Below are 21,133 nucleotides of genomic sequence, written 5' to 3'. Positions count from 1 at the left end.
AATGATAACAGCCTGGAAAAATCAGAAACTGGGAGCTGTGCCAGCTCATCAATGATCCCATTTAAGATAGGCTGGAACCTCCCCCTTTACTACATGTGCCATAATGTCTAGTACCATCTGAAATTGCTTATAAAAATTTAAGAACAGACTAAAAATTTAATAAAACTAGCTGGCTCAACAAGTATTGTACGGTTTGAATTAATGAGATCGACAAAGTGAGATGTTTAACAGAAACTTTAATTTAAGAAAAAAGTACAGATAGGAAACAGATTGGTAATTTTATACCCTATCAATGTACCTAAAATGCCTAATACTACCTAAAATTTCCTAAAACTTATCACTACTCAGGACAGATTCTGCCTCGTACACCAGGTCTAATATATTCTACTCTATCTATAAATTACTCACTACCGAACTCCCTAAAATAATAAACAGCCACAACTCACTATTTAAGTTTTCTAAAGCAGCCCAACAATCAGCAGCCAACTGTCAGTAGCCCCTTGACTCAGACACAAACCTGCTCTCTAGAGATCCCATAGGTAAAAGAACCTCACCTGTCCATGGCTGCTTCATTTCTGCGCTCACTGACCAATTGTACCCCCTCACTTCATGTCAGAGAGCAGTCTACTAACTCCCCTCAGTCCTACTCTCTCTGGAAATTGTATCTTCAGCTGTGGCTCACTGACCCTGTCACTTCTGATCTAATGAGAAATCCTGTTCTCTAGCCTCTTAAGGAGACAGGAAGAGAATAAGAAAATTCCTTTAAAATTCGCATTCATAACCTTTCTCCCTAATATGGATTCTCTGATGAACAGCAAGACTGGATCGCAGTCTGAATGTCTTTCCACATTGCTTACATTCATAAGGTTTTTCCCCAGTGTGGATTGTCTGATGTAAGGCAAGACTGGAGCTCAGCCTGAATGCCTTTCCACATTGCTTGCATTCATAAGGTTTCTCTCCAGTGTGGATTGTCTGATGTAAAGCAAGACTGGAGCTCAGCCTGAATGCCTTTCCACATTGCTTGCATTCATAAGGTTTCTCTCCAGTGTGAATTCTCAGATGTATAGCAAGACTGGAGCTCAGCCTAAATGTCTTTCCACATTCCTTGCATGCATAAGGTTTCTCCCCAGTGTGAATTCTCTGATGTATAGCAAGACTGGAGTTCTCCCTGAATGCCTTTCCACATTGCTTGCATTCATAAGGTTTCTCCCCATTGTGGATTGTCTGATGTAAAGCAAGACTGGAGTTCTTCCTGAATGCCTTTCCACATTGCTTGCATTCATAAGGTTTCTCCCCAGTGTGGATTCTCTGATGTAAAGCAAGACTGTAGCTCCGAGTGAATGTCTTTCCACACTCATTGCATTCATAAGGTTTCTCCCCAGTGTGGATTCTGTGATGTACAGCAAAACCAGACCTATGACTGAATGTCTTTCCACATTCCTTGCATGCATAAGGTTTCTCCCCAGTGTGGATTGTCTGATGTAAAACAAGACTGGACCTCCGAGTGAATGTCTTTCCACACTCATTGCATTCATAAGGTTTCTCCCCAGTGTGGATTCTCTGATGTACAGCAAAATCAGGCCTCAGTCTGAATGTTTTTCCACATTGCTTACATTCATAAGGTTTCTCCCCAGTGTGGATTCTCTGATGTTGACCAAGACTGGATCTCAGTCTGAATGTCTTTCCACATTGCTTACAGTCATAAGGTTTCTCCCCAGTGTGAATTTTCTGATGTTGAGCAAGACTGGAGCTCAGTCTGAATGTCTTTCCACATTGCTTGCATTCATAAGGTTTCTCCCCAGTGTGGATTCTCTGATGTCCAGCAAGGCGGGATCTCAGTCTGAATGTCTTTCCACACTGTTTGCATTCATAAGGTTTCTCCCCCATGTGGCTTCTCTGATGTCCAGCAAGGCGGGATCTCAGTCTGAATGTCTTTCCACATTGCTTGCATTCATAAGGTTTCTCTCCAGTGTGGCTTCTCTGATGTTGGGCAAGACCAGACCTTTGACAGAATGTCTTTCCACACTCATTGCATTCATAAGGTTTCTCCCCAGTGTGGATTCTCTGATGTACTGTAAAATATCTCTCACAGAATATCTTTCCACATTCCTTACATTCATAAACTTTCTCCCCAGTGTGGACTCTCTGATGTTGGGCAAGACTGGATCTCAGTCTGAATGTCTTTCCACATTGCTTGCATTTATAAGGTTTCTCCCCAGTGTGGATTCTCTGATGTTGACCAAGACTGGATCTCAGTCTGAATGCCTTTCCACATTGCTTGCATTTATAAGGCTTCTCACCAGTGTGGATTCTCTGATGTACAGCAAGACCAGACCTCTGAAAGAATGTCTTTCCACATTCCTTGCATTCATAAGGTTTCTCCCCAGTGTGGCTTCTCTGATGATGAACAAGACCAGACCTCTGACAGAATGTCTTTCCACACTCATTGCACTCATAAGGTTTCTCCCCAGTGTGGATTCTCTGATGTATAGCAAAATAGTTCTCATGGAATATCTTTCCACATTCCTTACATTCATAAACTTTCTCCCCAGTGTGGATTCTCTGATGTTGAGCAAGACTGTAGCTCCGACTGAATGTCTTTCCACATTGCTTGCATTCATAAGGTTTCTCCCCGGTGTGGCTTCTCTGATGTCGACCAAGACTGGAGCTCTGACTGAATGTCTTTCCACATTCCTTGCATTTATAAGGCTTTTCCCCAGTGTGGATTCTCTGATGTTGGGCAAGACCAGACCTCTGACAGAATGTCTTTCTGCACTGATTGCATTCATAAGATTTTTGCTCAGTGTGCACTCTTTGATATTCAATAAGAGTTGAATTTTGGGATTCTACAAACAATTCTCTCCAACATAATTTATCAGGACCATCATTCATGAATCTTTGTCGGTCACTTTCTTCCACATAAAGGCTCGTATCTATTGGAGTAACTCTCATTTCAGGTCTGATCTCTCCTGAAAGAAATACTAAAATATACATAATTACATATCCATATTTATAATCACATCTCCTTCCCTTCACTGTAAAAACATAGACTACTTTGTATCCTATTTCCTTGGGTATATAAAAAGGAATTTTTAATCCCTTTCTTTAATTTAACTGAGAACCTGGAAGTCCTTTTACCATAGAGAAGTATAGGGATTAACCAGCCCACAGTGAAACTGAGTAGAAATCAGAGAGACAGGAAGTGAGGTAAGAAGGGAATATAAAGAGGCCAGCTTTAGGTGGTCAGAAGAGGAAGTCAGTTGCTTAAAGTGCTGATAATTGCAAGGAACTTGGCTACTAGGGGTGTGTCTAAAGGAATGTCCAGGAGATTATCTCGAGTTTTTAAAGCCATGGACAGAAAAGATTCACAATTGTGTAATGGTTCTCCTATAACTGGTAAATCTGGAAGCAAAATGGCAGTGTTATGTTGTGCCTCGTATTAAGGTGAAATTTTCATTGCCTAACAAGGTTACTTGATATCTTGTGAATCTGCTCAGGAAATGCCTGTGTTCTATGCCTTAGCAACAATTTTTACAAGTTTTAATGTAGAAAGAGCTTGACAGGTGTTACATAACTAACCTAAAGCAGTTCAGTGACTAAATTTTTTGTCAGTACTATAAGGGGTTTAATGATTTCCCCACAGCAAGGAATCCACTGTCTACAAAATCCTGCTGCTCTTAGAATTGCTCTGAACTGTTTCTTAATGGAGGGGGCACTTAATTTTTTAATATCTTCAATATACTTAGGGGAAATGAAGCAGGCACCAGCACTTAAAATAAACCCTAAATACTCTACTTTGGGGAGACACCACTGAACTTTTGCCTTTGAGATCTTGTAGTCTCACAAATATTTCCAAAAGATGTTTGCTATCATCTTGGCATGCTGTGGAATTTGGAGAGGTCAAGAGCAAATCATCTACAAAATGTATTAAAAGACTCTTTGAACTTAATATTTTCTAAATCTTGTGTTAAAATCTATGAAAATAAAGGAGGATGCTCCACATACCCTTGGGGCAAAAAATACCATGGGCATTGAGAAAAATGCTGAACACAAATCTACCGTAAAATATGAAACCATGCTAGGAATGGAGGAAATTATTGTGGATGGACTCAGAGCCACAGGAGGATGTCTTTTGATGACAGGATTGTTTACAGCCCTTAAATATTATACAAATCAATAGACAGGTTTCCCATTTATATCTAAATTTGGCTTTTTAGCAGGCAAGATAGATATATTCAGATTTACATGGAATTACTTTTTGCTCAATTAAAGAATTAATCACTGGAATAATTCCCTCAATTGCCTCTTCTGATAGACGTTACTAACAAATGGCAGGAGGTGGGCCACCTTTGGTTTTCATTTGCACAACATCTGATTTGAGTAGGCTTACGTCACATGAAGATGTAGCTGAGAAAGATTCAGGTATATCAGCTGGTATTTCAAAAGTGGGTTTGTCCACCTCCTGACTGTCTAAAAGACATACAGGAAGTAGAATTAAAGATTCCTCGGGCAATTCTAGCATCATAGCACTATCTTGAGAGCATGTTACTGTGGCTCTGAGTTTACATAAAAAGTCTCTCCCTAATAAATGTATTGGAGAATCAGACATTAATAGAAAATGTTCTAGACTTTCAGGTAAACATGGCAGCAGTATAGACACAGGTTTCTTCCTCTCCTCAGCACCTACTGATATAGACTACGTCAAAATACCAAAGGGACTCTACAGTAGGGAACAGCACTGAAGTTAAGTAGGATATGGGCATTTCACACTATAAGGGGATGAAAAAGCTTCCACCAAAATACAAGCTGATCTACCCTCCCCCACCCCACCTACAGAGCCAGAGTAAGAGCAAGTGCTCGTTAGAATCAGTGAGAGAACGAGGCAGACCTCTAGAGTGAGGGGCACCTCTAGGTCCTTGGCAGCTGACTTAGACCACCAAAGACCTACCCCTGAGAGCAGCTAACCCTGAAACCCCCCCAGGCTAAAGAGCTCAGACTGTGGGTGCCCACAGGGAGATAGCACAGAGAAGGACAAATAGAAGCTACAGAGACTCAAGAGGTGGCCTCAGACAAAATCCTTGCTCCTTAGCTCCTTACAAAGAGAGCCTGCCATCCTCACTCAGATTTCTGACTGAAAAAGAAAGGAAAAATCACGACAGTGATGCCAAACAGTAGCCAGGAAAAACTTCCCAACACCAAGAAAAACAAGAAGAAGGGGTTGAGCCTGGATGATTTTTACAGAGGGAAAATCAAGTCTACAGAGAAAACACCAGAAGAAATACAAATTCACCAAAAAAAAAAAAGGGGGGGTAGGGGGGGGATTGGCCATAAGCTCTTCAAGAATTTAAATTGGAGCTTACCAAAAAGATGGAAGCCTTCTGGCAATAAAAGTGGGAAATAGTTGAAAAAGAAAATAACAGCTTAAACGACAAGAACTCTCAATTGGAGAAACAGCTGGAAGTCACAAAAAAGCAGGATAGACCAAACCGAAAAGGAAAACCAGTCTTTAAAGACCAGAATTAAACAAATGGAAGCCAATGATCTTGCAAAACAGCAAGAATTAATAAAGCAAAGTCAAAAGACTGACAAAATAGAAAAAAAAAACATAAAAAATTTCACTGATGACAGATCAGGAAAACCAATCACAAAGAGACAATTTGAGATTCATTGGTCTATCTAAAAATCCAGAAATAAATAGAAGTCTGGACATCACACTACAAGAAATTATCCAAGAAAACTGCCCTGATGTTCTTGAACAAGGGAGAAAAACAGACGTGGAAAGAGTTCATAAAACACCCTCTACACTAAAGCCTCAAAAGACAACTCCCAGGAATGCAATTGCCAAATTCAAGAACTTCAAACCTAAGTAGAAAATTTTACAACAAGTCAAAAAGAGACAATTCAGATATCAAGGAGCACCAATCAGAATTACACAAGATCTGGCACCTTCCAAAGTAAAAGACTGCAAGACTTGGAATATGATATTCAGAAAGGCAAGAGAATTGGGTCTTCAACCAAGGATGACCTACCCATCAAAACTGACTATATACTTGTGGAGGAAAGTTTGAGCATTCACCAAAATACAAGATTTCCAGGTATTTGTAAAGAAAAGACCAAAACAAATTGGAAGGTTTGATATCCAAACACAAAAATCAAGAGAAACATGAAAAGGTAAATAAGAAAGAGAGGGGAATGGGAAAAATGTTTTTTTATTCAAACTTTCTTATAAGATCAAATTGTTTATAATAATATATGAGGAAATTTTATTTCTAACTCTCAAAAATTATATTCACTATTATAGTAATTTTAAGAATCATTCAAATGAAGAGATTGGGGGTAATAAGTGGTATAAGATGAAATGCAAAAAAAGAAAAAGGGATGGGAAAATCAAAGATGGCACCAAGAGAAACTTGAAGAAATAAGATGAATTGGAAAATCTTTATCACACAAAAAAGAATACTATTATAAGGAGAAAAACAGAGTGCTAATAGGTAATACTTAAACCTTACTCTGAGTGAAATCAATTCTGTGATGGAATAGCATCTAGATTCATTGGAATATAGAATTTTATCTTACCCTCCAGGGAAAGTGAGAAGTGAAAATGAAGGGGGTAGGGGGGCGAGGAGTACAAAAATGGAGAGAAAGAGAGAGGAGAGGGAACTTAACAGACCCTAAGAAATTAAGAAGGCACCAAAAAATGAGGGGGCAAAAAGGAAAGCATATTAAGGGTGGGGATTAGGGAGACTGATTAAAAGCAAACAACTGGTTTAAAAGGATATAGCAAAAGAAGAAAGGACAGAACTAGGAGAGGATATCAAAATGCTGGGGAATACACAAGTGGCAATCACAACTTTGAACGTGAATGGGATGAAGTCACACATAAAATGAAAACAAAGAGGAGAGTGGATTAGAAATCAAAATCCTATCATATGTTCTCTACAAGAAACACACATTGTACATTGTACATTGTACACAGAGACTGATACACTGTGGTACAAGAGAACGTAATGAAATTCTCTACTAGTAGCAATGCAGGGATCCAGAACAAATCTGAGGAATTTATGAGAAAGATGCTCTCCACATCCAGAGGAAAAACTGTGGGAACAGAAACACAGAAGAAAAACAACTGCTTGAACACATGGTTTGATGGGGATATGACCGGGGGTGTAGACACCAAATTATTATCCTAGTGCAAACACAACAATATGGAAATGGGTTTTTATCAAGGACACATGTAAAACCCAGTGGAAATTTGTGTCGGCTACAAGAGGGGGTGGGGAGAGGGGACGGAAAGAACATGACTCTTGTAACCAAGGAAAAATACTCTAAATTGACTAAATAAAATATTTTAAAAACAAAAAAAAAGTTCATTCTTTCCCTAATGACTCTTTTCTTATTGTAGCCAATAAGCCATTTCTCTTTGATCCTCCAAACACTCTCCCTTGATCTCTATATGCCGTGAGATACTGTCCAATGTCTGTCCTCGGATTCTGGGCTAAACTGCTAGCGAAGGCCATTGGCGGTGAGCTGTGCCGATGCCTTTCCCTTGTTTTCTCCGCCATGCTTTCCCCCAGCATCCTCAGTCTGGCTCTCCTGAAGCCCCTTTAGAGCTCTCTAGGGCTCCTTCCCTCTCAGGCTTCACCACAGCAGAGAAACATCTGCTCACCACGGCTCTCACACACCACTTTTCACCTCACTCACCTGGAGAGCAGCTCCTCAGGCCTTCCTGCTCCAGCAGCCACGGGGCTTCCCTTTGCTCCAAATAAGAGATCACATCTCTGGGAACGGCAAGCCCTGGGCATCAGGAATCAGTTAGGGAAGAGGATGGAAAGAAACTTGTCATTGAGTTGTCTTTTGGGAGAGCCAAGGGAATCCAGGGACTCCATTTAGAGAGGGGTTCACGGGGTCCCCACATGAGTCTGCACTCACCCTAAGTGTCTGCAATGCTAGGATAGGGGGTGCCTGTTCCTCTGCCGTGAGCAGCAGCCAAATCCTCTGCCCCGCTCCTCACAGCCAATCCCTTCCAGCAGGAACTCCTAAGCCCAGGCTGGGCAAGACGGTTATTGTTCTGGATCAATCTGAAGTCTCAGACAGGAGGCCTTGAGGGATCGGCTCCCGCCCCATCGCCCTACCTGCTCCTCACTCCCTGAACCTCCTATAAACCTTTGCAATGTCACTTTGGTTACTCTGGGCCTCTTCTGCTGTGGAACTCAGCCACTCCTCTTGGCCCCAACTCTGTTTCTCCGCCACTCAATCAGACCTGACAGCGACAGAGGAAGGCAAGCAGTGACTACAGGACGCTTACCAGGACTCCTGAAGAACAGTTTCCAAAGCATTTATTTTGGGGGAGAGAGGAGGGGGAACAAGATCATGAAGCCAATTTGGAATTAAAATATTTGGTTCTGATGCATTTTCTTTGTAGAAGGATGCACTCACTCCATAGCTGTCCATTTTCACAGAATTCGAGGCAGCTAGAAGTGTAGTGGGCAGAGACCTGAGAGTCCAGAAGGCCTCAGCTTCAATCTGGCCACATAGGATTAGTATGTGTGTGCCCTGGAGCAAGTCTCTTAATCTAATCTCTATTTCCTCAATTGTAAAATGGGTATAATCATGCTGGAAGATTACGGTGAGGAAGAAGTGACATCATTTAAAGAAAAACCTTGGCAGAGTATCTGGCAAAGAGCAGGTATAAATGCTTATTCCCTTCCTTCCCTTTCTCATCAGTGGCGCTGGGGGTTTAGGGCAACAGGAAGGAAGATGAAGGACAAAGCTGCTCTACTCTGGACACCCAGGAGCTGTGAATTGTTAAAGAGAAAACTATGCCAAATAGTAGATCCGCCCTAGAGAGGAAGAGGTTGGAAGGAAAAGCTGCCTGAACAGTCTACCAAGATGGGTTTGGGAGACACAATTCCAGGCTGGGTAGAGGGGAGGTGGAACCAACTGTGAGATTACTTTCTTGTCTGTGATTCTCCAACATGGATTTGATCTTGGACTTTAGGAGCACCAAAGGGAACCTCCGAGGTCCCATTACATAATGCAAAGACGTTTGTAGGAAAATCAGGCAGCAGAGGGACTCGGCATACCAGCACTTTTCCCTTCCTTATAATTGATAAATATTCCAAAATTCTGCCAATTAATGATGAAAATATTCCTTTGGATGGCAGACTCGCAGCAGGGAGAGGCTCCTTACCCACAGAGAGCAGGTTCCGGGCATTCTCCAGCATCACCTCCTTGTACAGCTCCTTCTGGGGAGGGGTCAAAAGGCACCACTCCTCCCAGGTGAAGTCCACAGCCATATCCTTGAATGTCACCACCTCCTAGAGCATCAAAAGTCAGAGGAAAGAGGGCTGAAAGCCATCAGGATTAATAACCCAATTCTCGTAAAGGATCACCCTAGTGCATATATCAATAATGTGTATTAGAGAGGGAAGTTAGAGATAAAAAGGGAAATCAAAAGATGTAACATCAGGACACAGTTTGAAGGAAGGAAGCTGATTTCAAAGCACCTCCTTCACTTCCTGTTCTCTTCACAAATAGTGAGTCAGTTCCTCCTTCTAAATACAACAACCTTTATTCTCTTGGGGGAAGGAGGTAAGGGGTGGGGGAGACTGGGAGAGAGGGAAAAGGGGTTTCCCTAATTCTAATTTATCACTTGTTGAAGGCTTTGATGTAAGTCTCTTCAAAAGAAAAACTTTCTTCTCCTGAGGAAAGATAGCAGTAACCCTGCTGTGGTCTTTTCTGGGCAAAATTATCTCATGCAGTTACTCTCAGAATAAGGCTCCATGCAAAGGATTATGGCACTGGACGTAGTACTGTCTGTGACAGAGGCCAAGCTTTTTCGCTGCTCGTTGCTACCAGACAGTACTCCAGGAGCACAGGATGCATCTCACTGACCACCAATGAAAGAGGTGCCCCTTCCGGAAGTGCAGTGGGGGCCAGATAAATGGCCTCAGGGGGCTTCATGTGGCCCTCGGGCTATAGTTTGGGGACCCCTGATTTAGAGCATTTTTCCAGGATCACAAAATGCAAGCTGATGCCCCACCCCACCTACGGAGCCAGAGCAAATGCTTGTTAGAATCAGTGAGTGAGTGAGGCAGACCTCTAGAGTGAGTGAGGGGCACCTCTAGGTCCTTGGCAGCTGACTTAGACCACCAAAGACCTACCCCTGAGAGCAGCTAAACCTGAAACCCCCCCCAGGCTAAAGAGCACAGACTGTGGGTGCCCACAGGGAGATAGCACAGAGAAGGACAAGTAGAAGCTACAGAGACTCAAGAGGTGGCCTCAGACAAAATCCTTGCTCCTTAGCTCCTTACAAAGAGAGCCTGCCATCCTCACTCAGATTTCTGACTGGAAAAGGAAGGAAAACCCACCATAGTGATGGCAAACAGTATCCAGGAACAACTTCCCAATACCAAGAAAAATGAGAAGGGGTTGATGCTGCATAATTTTTATGGAGGGAAAATCAAGACTACAGAGGAAATTACAAAAGAGGACCTTCAAATAAATGCATCCACACCTTCCAAAAACAATGCAAATTGGCCACAAGCTCTTGAATAATTTAAATCAGAACATATCAAAAAGATGAAAGAATATTGGCAAGAAAAACGGGAAATAGTTCAAAAAGAAAATAAAAGTTTAATAGGTTCTGATCAAGGACACATGTAAAACCCAGTGGAATTGCGTGTCAACAACAGGAAGGGGTGGGGGAGGGGAGGGAAAGAATATGATTCTTGTAACCAAGTAATAATGTTCTAAATTGACTAATTAAATAAAATTTTCAAAAATTAAATTTAAAAAGTATATGAAAGCCTCATCTAAAAAAAAAAGAAAGAAAATAAGTTTAAAAGACAAGAACTCCCAATTAGAGAAAGAAACCTAGTAATCAAATGAAATGATAAATTAGAGACCCAAATTAAACAGCTGGGAGCCACGAAAAGCAGGATAGACCAAACTGAAAAGGAAAATCAAAAGATTATGGTGGAAAACCAGTCTTTGAAGACCAGAATTGGGCAATTAGAAGCCAATGATCTTGCAAAACTGCAAGAATTAATGACGCAAAATCAAAAGATTAACAAAATAGAAGGAAACATAAATATCTCACTGAGAAGATGACTAACCAAGAAAACAGGTCAAGAAGAAACAATCTGAAAATCATTGGTCTACCTGAAAATGCAGAAATAAACTGAAACCGTAACATCATGCTACAAGAAATTATTCAAGAAAACTGCCCTGATGTTCTGTTACAGTAAGGGTTTAGGGAAGGTCTTAGGGAAGGGTAAAAAAAGATAACACCAATAAATATATAACAGGGGTATTTTTAATTAAATAAGAGTAAAGGGAATTAGAAGAGGTTTAGGAGAGTCGTACTACTAATAACCCACCCGGGTAATAAATATAAATAACCTTAACTTAACTAAACTAAACTACAAGTTACTAAGGAGTAAATCCAACAGGGACCAGACTCTCACAAACAGAGTACCTTACAGGGAGGTAACAGGAGTCCAGCTGCTGGGTCCTCAGATGTCCCAGAGAAGAGAGAGAGAAGCCTCCTTCAAACACTCTGTCCACCAGAAATGAATGGGAAATCTTCCTCTCAGCCTTACTGTTTATTTCAGAGGCAGTCTGCTTCCAAGATGATCTTGTCTAGGTAAAGTCCAGCTACGCACACCCTTCAGGCTTCACCTTCAGGTCCAGGCTCTCTATGGAAATTCCTCCTTCCAAGAGCACTCCTACCCTGCCAGCTCATGAGAGATTCTAAGCCTTAAGACCTGCCAATCAATTGCAACTTTTTCATTCCCTTGTTACAGTTCTTGAACAAGAGGGCAAAACAGACATTGAAAGAGTTCAGAGAACACTCTACACTAAATCCTCAAAAGACAACCAACAGGAATGTAATTGCCAAATTTAAGAGCTTCCAAGCTAAAGAGAAAATTTTTACAACAAGCTAAAAAGAGACAATTCATATATCAAAGAGCACCAATCAATATTACACGAGATCTGGCAGCTTCCAGCTTGGTCTTCAACCAAGGATCACCTACCCATCAAAACTGACTATATACTTTTGGGGGAAAGTTTGGGCATTCAACAAAATAGAAGATTTCCAAGTATTTATAAAGAAAAGTCTAGAACTAAGTGGAAGGTTTGATATCCAAACACAAATATCAAGAGAACCGTGAAAAGGAAAATAAGAGAGAGGAAAGAGGGAAAAATTGTTTTTATTTAAATTTTCTTCTTTAAGGGCTTCAATAAGATCAAATTGTTTATATTACTATATGGAAAAATGTTATTTGTAACTATAAAAATTATATTCACTATTATAGTAATTAGAAGAATAATTCATAGGTAAAGATTGGGGTAATAAGTGGTCTAAGATGATATGCAATACAAAAAAGAAAAAGGGAGGGGGGAATAGAAGATGCAACAAGAGAAACTTGAAAATCATTATCACACAAAGAGGCACATGGGAGGGGGAGGGGAAGAATACTATTGTAAGAAGGAGAGGAAGACAGTGCTAATAGGAAATACTTAAACCTTACTCTCAGTGAAATTAATTCTGAGAGGGAAGAGCATCTAGATCCATTGGGGTTTAGAATTCTATCTTACCCTACAGGGAAAGTGAAAAGGGAAAACTAAGGGGGGAATGGGGCAGGGAGTACCAAAAAAGGACGAAAAGGGTGGGAGGAAACTTAATAGACACTAAAATAATAAGAAGGGAACAAAAAGGGAGGGGGCAGAAAGGGAAGTATAATAAGGGTGCGGATTAAGGGGACTGGTTAAAAGCAAACCACTGGTTTAAAAAGGTATAGCAAAAGAAGAAAAGGGCAGAACTAGGAGAGGTTGTCAAAATATTGGGGAACACAGAAGTGGTTATCATAACTCTGAATGTGAATGGAATGAACTGATCCATAAAACAAAAGAAAATAGCAGAGTGGATTAGTGTGGAAGAGAGAAATGCTACGATGAATGCAATAACTGGATTTTGCAAGGTTATCTCATGAAGAAATGAGATGGAACACTGACTACCAACGGGGGATGGGAATGGAAAATTCCCGCTAAGAAAAGGAACATCAGTTGGGGACTGCTGGTCTCTTCTCTTTGACTTGAAGAGGGAAGGAGCAAATCTTCATTGAGCCTACTTAGCTACCAATTTCCAAATCCCTTGTTGAGCAGGAAAAGATCCAGACCATTCGTCTGTCTTACAGTCGTGGGGTAAGACTTTTTTCCCTTTGGGGAAGTCGGTAGTCTATCCTTCAGAAGACTCATTCAAAGCCACATCTCTGTGACGAGAAATACCATCCTCTGGAATCTATAAAGACGTTGAGATATTCTGGGACTTCGTCCCCAGACTTGTGCCTCGAATGCCTGTGACAGAGGCTGGGACCAAAGAAAAAGTGCCAGGCTGAAGAGTATGTGAAATGGATCCCCTTGACGGGGGAGGGGCCCCAGGAGTGGAATCGGAGGAGGAGAGACTCTGGCTGGGAGAGGAGGGAGGCTCTCGGTCTTGAGAAGCCGAAGAGAGAAGTCAGGAAAAAGACTTTCTCCTGAGGGTTACCCATTTTTCCTGCTGGTGACTGAAAATCTTTACCCCCCAACACTTCCCAATTGAAGGGACTTACTGAAGAGAAACCTGAGCAGACTTTACCTCAGCTCCTGTTAGCCAGGGGTGAAGTCAGCTTGACTTTCTCTCAGGGGGGCTCAGCATGCCAACGCCCAAGTTCCCCCCAAACTCGAGGAAGGAGGAAAGGGGTTTAGATAGAGACAGAGACCCCCTCTCCCCACTTTCTTTTTCCCATTCTTCCCTGCCTGTTTTTCCTTTTGCATTACCTGATTGAGTTAACATTAAAAGGTATCTGTTCCCCAACGGATCAAGGGGAGACCTCTGGGTCTCGAGTAGTGGAGGGGGGACAAGAGGGACAAGAGCGAATCAGGGAGAGCAGCTTTAGCTAAGGAGGGAAGGCAGAAGGGGGAAGATCTTCGAACCCCCTCTCCTCTCTCTGAGCCAACCTGTTACATCCGCTGTCTCCCTTGAACCCCGCTTTGAGAAGGGGGTTCTCCCCTCTTTCCCCCTCTCCATAGCGAATGTCCTAACTTCCACAGGGGGAAAAACTTCCCTCTCTCTTTTATCTTTTTTTACTATACCGCTGAAGATATCTATAGGAGGGAGATAGTCCACGGACTTCCTGTTTCCTCTTTCCTAATTCATACCCTAACCCCTTATCCAATAAATACCTAATTTTACTTACTGCTTTACTGAGGACTCAGACATCTTAAATATACTAGCAGGAGATTACAAATACCATCAACTAAAGAAGAAAGAGACTGAAGGGGATTTTCTCTTACCCTTCAACTCTAGTCAGATCAGACTCCATTGTTCAAACAGCTCTAACTGGGAAGGGAGAACTGGTGTTACTCTTTATGAGTTCCCTCTCTCTCAAGTACCTGTCAAAACTTTAGTTACTTTGATTCCTCAATAATACATTAGGAACCAAAATCCTACCATATGTTGTCCAAAAGAAAAACACAAGAGGCAGATAGACACTCACAAAATAAATATCAAAGGCTGGAGCAAGATTTGGGGTCTCAATTGAGAAAAAGAAGGAAGGAGGCAGCTGGGTAGCTCAGTGGATTGAGAGCCAGGCCTAGAGACAGGAGGTCCTATGTTCAAATCTGGCCTCAGACACTTACCTGCTGTGTGACTCTGGGTAAGTCACTTAACCCCCATTAGTTAGACCTTACCACTCTTCTACCTTGGAACAAATACAGTATTAATTCCAAAATGGAAGGTAAAGGTTTAAAAAAAAGAAGGAAACAGAAGGCAGGAGTTGCAATCATGATATCTAACAAAGCCAAAGAAAAATAGATCTGATTAAAAGGGATAGGGAAGGTAACTACATCCTGATAAAGGACAATATAGACAATGAGGAAATACCAGTAATCAACATGTTTGCACCAAATGGTATAGCATCCAAATTTCTAAAGGAGAAACTAGTGGAGTTGAAGGAAAAAATAGAGAGTAAAACTATACTAGTGGGAGACCTAAACCTTCCTCTATCTGATGTAGATAAATCAAACCAAAAAATAAATAAGAAAGAGGTAAGAGATGTGAATGAAATCTTAGAGAAATTAGAGTTAATAGATATGTGGAGAAAAATAAATAGGGAAAAAAAGGCATACACCTTCTTTTCAGCAGCACATGGTACATTCACAAAGACTGATCATGTACTAGGGCATAAAAAAGGCAAACAAGTGCAAAAAAGCAGAAATAATAAATGCGATCTTTTCAGATCATAATGCAATAAAAATAATAATCAGTAAGGGTACATGGAGAGACAAATAAAAAATTAATTGGAAACTAAATAATATGATTCTCCAAAACCTGTTAAAGAACAAAAAATAGAAACAAATAATAATTTCATTGAAGAAAATGATGATGAGACATCCTTTCAAAATCTATGGGATGCAGCCAAAGCATTTATATCCTTGATTTCATATATTAACAATTTAGGTAGGGCAGATGTCAAAGAATTGGGCATGCAAATCAAAAAACTTGAAGGTGAACAAATAAAAAATTCCGAGATGAAAACTAAATTAGAGATCCTAAAAATTAAAGGAGAAATTAATAAAATTAAAAAAGAGAATGAATTATTAAATTAATAAATAAGACTAGAAGCTGATACTTTGAAAAAACAAACAAAATAGACAAAGTACTGGTCAATCTAATAAAAAAAAAGGAAAGAAGAAAACCAATTTAACAGTATCATAGATGAAAAGGGAGACCTCACCTCTAATGAAGAGGAAATTAAGAAAATCATTAACAACTATTTTTCCCAATAATATGGCAACAAAAATAGCAATCTAAGTGATGTGGATGAATATTTACAAAAATATGAATTGCATAGATTAACAGAAGAAGAAATAGAATGCTTAATCCCCATCAGAAAAAGAAATTGAGCATACCATCAAAGAACTCCCTAAGAAAAATTCCCCAGGGCCTGATGGATTCAAAGGTGAATTCTATCAAACATTCAAAGAAAAATTAATCCCAATATTACACAAGCTATTTGACAGAATAAGCAAAGAAGGAGTTCTATCAAATTCCTTTTATGACACAAATCTGGTACTGATTCCAAAGCCAGGCAGGTCAAAAACAGAGGAAAAAAACTACAGACCAATCTCCCTACTGAACATAGATGCAAAAATCTTAAATAGAATACTAGCAAAAAGACTCCAGGAAATGCTTATGAGGGTTATTCACTATGATCAGATGGGATTTATACTAGGAATGAAAGGATAGTTCAATATTAGGAAAACCATCCACATAATTGACAATATCAGCAAGCAAACCAAAAAAAAAATCACATGATTATCTCAATAGATGCAGAAAAAGCCTTTGACAAAATAAAATACTCATTACTATTAAAAATAAAAGAAAGCATAGGAATAGATGGGCCTTTCCTAAGAATAATAAGCAATATATGTCTAAAACCATCAGCAAATATCATCTGCAATGGTGATAAATTAGAAGCCTTCCCAATAAGATCAGGAGTGAAACAATGCCCATAATCACCTCTATTATTTACATTGTACTAGAAACACTATCTGTAGCAATTAGAGAAGAAAAAGAACTTGAAGGTATTAAAATAGGCAATGACAATACCAAGCTATCACTCTTTGCAGATGATATTTCAGCAGCAAGAGTTAGAAAGAGAAATTCCAGTTAAAATCACCCTAGACAATATAAAATATTGGGAATCTATCTGCCAAAACAAAAACAGGAACTATTTGAACATGACTACAAAACACTCTCCACACAATTAAAACTAGATCTAAATAATTAGAAAAACATTTATTGCTCATGGGTAGGATGAGCTGACATAATAAAAATAACAATCCTAACCAAACTAATTTATTTATTTAGTGCCATAGCCATTAAACTACCAAGAAACTTTTTTTAATGAATTAGAAAAAAAATTACAAAGTTCATTTGGAAGAACAAAAAAATCAAGAATATTAAGGGAAATACTGAAAAAAAATGTGAAGGAAGTCGGCCTAGCAGTAACAGATGAATATAAAGAAGTGGTCATCAAAATAATAATGGTAATGGCGAAGAGACAGAAGGGAGGATCAGTGGAATAAACTTAGGGTAAGTGACCTCAGCAAGACAGTCTATGATAAACACAAATATCCCAGCTTTTGGGACAAAAATACACTATTTGACAAACACTGTTGGAAAAATTGGAAGACAGTGTGGGAGAGATTAGGTTTGGATCAACATCTCATACCTTACACCAAGATAAACTCAGAATGGGTGAATGACTTGAATATAAAGAAGGAAACTATAAGTAAATTAGGTGAATACAGAATAGTATACTTGTCAGATCTTTAGGAAAGGAAAGATTTTAAGACCAAGCAAGAGTTAGAAAAAAATACAAAATGTAAAATAAATAATTTTGAGAACATTTAATTTAAAAGTTTTTGTACAAACAAAACTAATGCAACAAAAATTAGAAAGGAAGCAACAAATTGGGGGAAAAAATCTTCACAACAAAATACTCTGACAAAGGTCTAATTACTCAAATTTATAAAGAGCTAACCCAGTTGTACAAAAAAAATCAAGCCATTCCCCAATTGATAAATGGGAAAAGGACATGAATAGGCAATTTTTAGATAAAGAAATCAAAACTATCAATAAACTCATGAAAAAGTATTCTAAATCTCTTGTAATCATAGAGATGCAAATCAAAATAACTCTGAGGTATCACCGTGTCACACCCAGCAGATTGGCTAACATGACAGCAAAGGAAAGTAATGAATGCTGGAGGGGAAGTGGCAAAGTCGGGACATTAATTCATTGCTGGTGGAGTTGTGAATTGGTCCAACCATTCTGGAGGGCAATTTGGAATGATGCCCAAAGGGAGATAAAAGACTGTCTGTCCTTTGATCCAGCCATAGCACTGCTGGGTCTGTACCCCAAAGAGATCATAAGGAAAAAGACTTGTACAAGAATATTCATAGCTGCACTCTTTGTGGTGGCAAAAAGTTGGAAAATGAGGGGCTGCCCTTCCACTGGGGAATGGCTGAACACATTATGGTATATGTTGGGATGGAATACTATTGTGCTCAAAGGAATAATGAACTGGAGGGATTCCATGTGAACTCAAAAGACCTCCAGGAAGTGATTCAGAGTGAGAGGAGCAGAACCAGGAGAATGTTGTACACAGAGACTGATACTCTGTGGTACAATCAAACATAATGGACTTCTCTACTAGCAGCAATGCAATGATCCAGGACATTTCTCAAGGACTTATGAGAAAGACGCTATCCACATCCAGAGGATAATCTGTGGGAGTAGAAACACAGAAGAAAAACAACTGCCTGATCACATGTGTCAATGGGGATGTTATTGAGGTTATAAACCCTAAATGATCACCCTAGAGCAAATATCAATACTATGGAAATAGGTATTGACCAAAGACACATGTAAAAGCCAGTGGAATTGTGTATCAGATATGGGAGGAGTTTGGAGGGAGGGCAGGGAAAGAACATGATTTTTGTAATCCTGGAAAAATCCTCTAAATCAATCAATTAAATAAAAATTTAAAAAACCATTCTAAAAAAATAAAAATAAATGAAAAGAACTGCAGTGCAGGAACATTACTCAAAAAAGAACCACTTTTTAACCTAAGGAGAGAAGGAGGGTCATTGCTGGCCCCTTATTATTGATTATTCCAATCAATCATAGTGTCCCTGATTATCCCAGCTCCATTACTGATATTGTTGCCCTCAATCCTATGATATCAGTCATCCTGTCTGTTCTAGTTCTATGCATTAATAGAGGCAATCCCCTGACCCCTTTTATTGTCACGCAGCATTCCTCTGCTTGTCTTCCTTGGAGAACTGCCTCAGTTTCCTCTTTGATTAAATTTCACTTCCAACACCTGCAAATGTGGGCTTACAGTTCATTAGTGAAAGAAGACAATATACAGAACAAATATAGACACAAAGCAAGCCCTGTCTAGGAGAAATAGGGAAGAATGAAAAGAACGAAGGCACTCTGATTAAGAGGGACAAGGGAAGGTTTCCTGAAGAAAGCTTTGAGTTGGAACTTACAGGAAGTTCAAAGGAGTCAGTGTTCCGAAATGTGGAGGAAAAATATTCCAGGCATGAGGTAAAGCCATCATAAAATCCCTGGGGCAATTTTGATAAAATGGTAAATATGAATAGTATGAAACTCAAAGGAGAAGTTACAAAGTAATGGAGGTGGGGAAGAGAACCTAGAAGTGGCAGTGGAGAGCAACGAGTATTCCAATTCCTCTAGATTAACATGGGAGCTGAAAGGAATGAGTGAATATATGGCTAGTGTGAACTTTACATTACTCCACCCTACTTAGTCTAACAAAAACAGGAATGTCTACACCCATACTTAAGGATTAAGCATTTAGGAGGATGGCCTATGACAGACATGTGCTAGCAAATGACAAATCAGAACCAACTGACAGACCCCTGGGCTGTCCTACGTCAAGCTTAAGCTACTGTTGGTACATGGAAGACGCAGGAAAGTGATGTAAAAACCGTCTATATATTTCACGTCACTTCCTTTCTCCGGCCTCTTTGGTGATGGAGAGGTGGCTGGCGGAGCGTGCTGAGCTTTTAGGCATCTTGGGTGGTGGCTGCTATTGTCCGGGTTTAGTGGTGAGCTTTTCTTGATACCATATTGGAGGAAGCTGAGTAGCCATTTCAGGTGAGGCATCTTACTGAGCTCTATCAGAGTTTAGGCTGATTCCTTCTCCTTTACCTTCCAAACACTATCCTCTTAAAAAGCCACTAATCTTCAGGGACCTCCTGGTGGAGGACTTTGAACTCCTTCTGGTACAGGCCGGGTGGGAGAAATCCTACATCCTTTCCCTCTCCCTTCTCCCTAATTCCTTCCCTCTTATATTAATTAAACCACCTTAAAAAAAAAAAACTGACGGGTATCTTATTTGGGATATTCCCTGGCGACCAAAAATAATTTAGATTAGGTCACAACCCTAAAATTATCCTTACACTAGTACTTCCGCTAGGGTGGCTGTCATTAGGAGAGGGAGGGGATGATACAAATTTTGGTGATTGCTAGAAGATTAGAGAAATGGGAGGAGAAAAAATTTAGAATAAAAGTAAATTTTATTGTTGGGTTGTTTGTTTTTTTGCCTGTGGAACAGGTGTTATAGAGGGAAAAGGAACAGGGGTGGGTGGCATTATTAAGAGAATCTGAAGGACTAATGAGATTTTAGCTTGAGAACACAGACTTCATCTTGTGTTGCTGTATATACTCTCCTCCATTTTGTTTTTTTTCTGTTAGTCATCCATAGAAACTAGATTATATAAATCATCTGTTTCATATGTATAGATGGTAATAATTAATCAGTATCTTTTCATTTTATGAACAGAAGACCCTGAGACTTACTCATTACACTGGGCTGAAACCTTTTCCATTTTTTTTTTAAACCCTCACCTTCCATCTTGGAGTCAATACTGTGTATTGGTTCCAAGGCAGAAGAATGGTAAGGGCTAGGCAATGGGGGTCAAGTGACTTGCCCAGGGTCACACAGCTGGGATGTGTCTGAGGCCAGATTTGAACCTAGGACCTCCCATCTCTAGGCCTGACTCTCAATCCACTGTGCTACCCAACTACCCCCCCCCCCATTCCTTTTTTAAGCTTTTTTCCAATTAAAAATGTGATGACCTACTTTTGTATCCTGAAATATCTTAATTAGTTGCTTCTGTAAAATTAATTGATCTTTGGGATATATTTAATGTTCTTTTTGTTAAAATAGTTTGCTTTACTCTATACTGGGGGAAGGGCCTTTGGATAACCAGGGAGACCATTAACGATTGATTTTTTTTTAACTGCTTGTCCAATAAATTAGGCATAACCAAAAAATAAATAACTAAATAAAAATAAAACTCCTGGGGCTAGAGACAGCCAGGTCCCATAGTGGATAGAGTGTCAGATCTGGAGTCAGGAGGACCTGGGTTCAAATGTGACCTCAGACACTTCCTAGCTATATGATCCTGGGCATCTTAACTTAATCCTGATTATCTACCCCATGTCCCTCTTCTCTCTTAGAATTGATTCTAAGATGGAAGATAT

At 39.9% G+C, this 21,133-nt stretch overlaps 1 protein-coding gene across 8 annotated transcripts in view; it reads right to left on the bottom strand.

Annotated features, from left to right (window-relative positions):
- Window positions 1–219: 219 nt before the first annotated feature.
- Window positions 220–21,133, bottom strand: part of ZNF717 (zinc finger protein 717) — an 81,963-nt gene continuing 61,049 nt past the window's right edge. For 6 of the 8 annotated variants that reach the window (XM_056807283.1, XM_056807279.1, XM_056807282.1 and 3 more), the window contains 3 exons: window positions 9,191–9,317; window positions 7,702–7,794; window positions 220–2,981 (listed from right to left, as the gene is read on the bottom strand). In XM_056807283.1, the coding sequence (XP_056663261.1) occupies window positions 763–2,981; window positions 7,702–7,794; window positions 9,191–9,317 (2,439 nt within the window). In that variant the 3' untranslated portion in view covers window positions 220–762. The remainder of the gene's footprint in view (window positions 2,982–7,701; window positions 7,795–9,190; window positions 9,318–21,133) is intronic. The other 2 variants (XM_056807284.1, XM_056807285.1) reach the window with 2 other exon arrangements.

The sequence above is a fragment of the Monodelphis domestica genome, chromosome 8, assembly GCF_027887165.1.
Source record: "Monodelphis domestica isolate mMonDom1 chromosome 8, mMonDom1.pri, whole genome shotgun sequence".
Lineage (NCBI taxonomy): Eukaryota > Metazoa > Chordata > Mammalia > Didelphimorphia > Didelphidae > Monodelphis > Monodelphis domestica.
The sequence above is the reverse complement of the archived record's forward strand: the minus strand, read 5'-3'. Positions and strand labels throughout refer to the sequence as shown.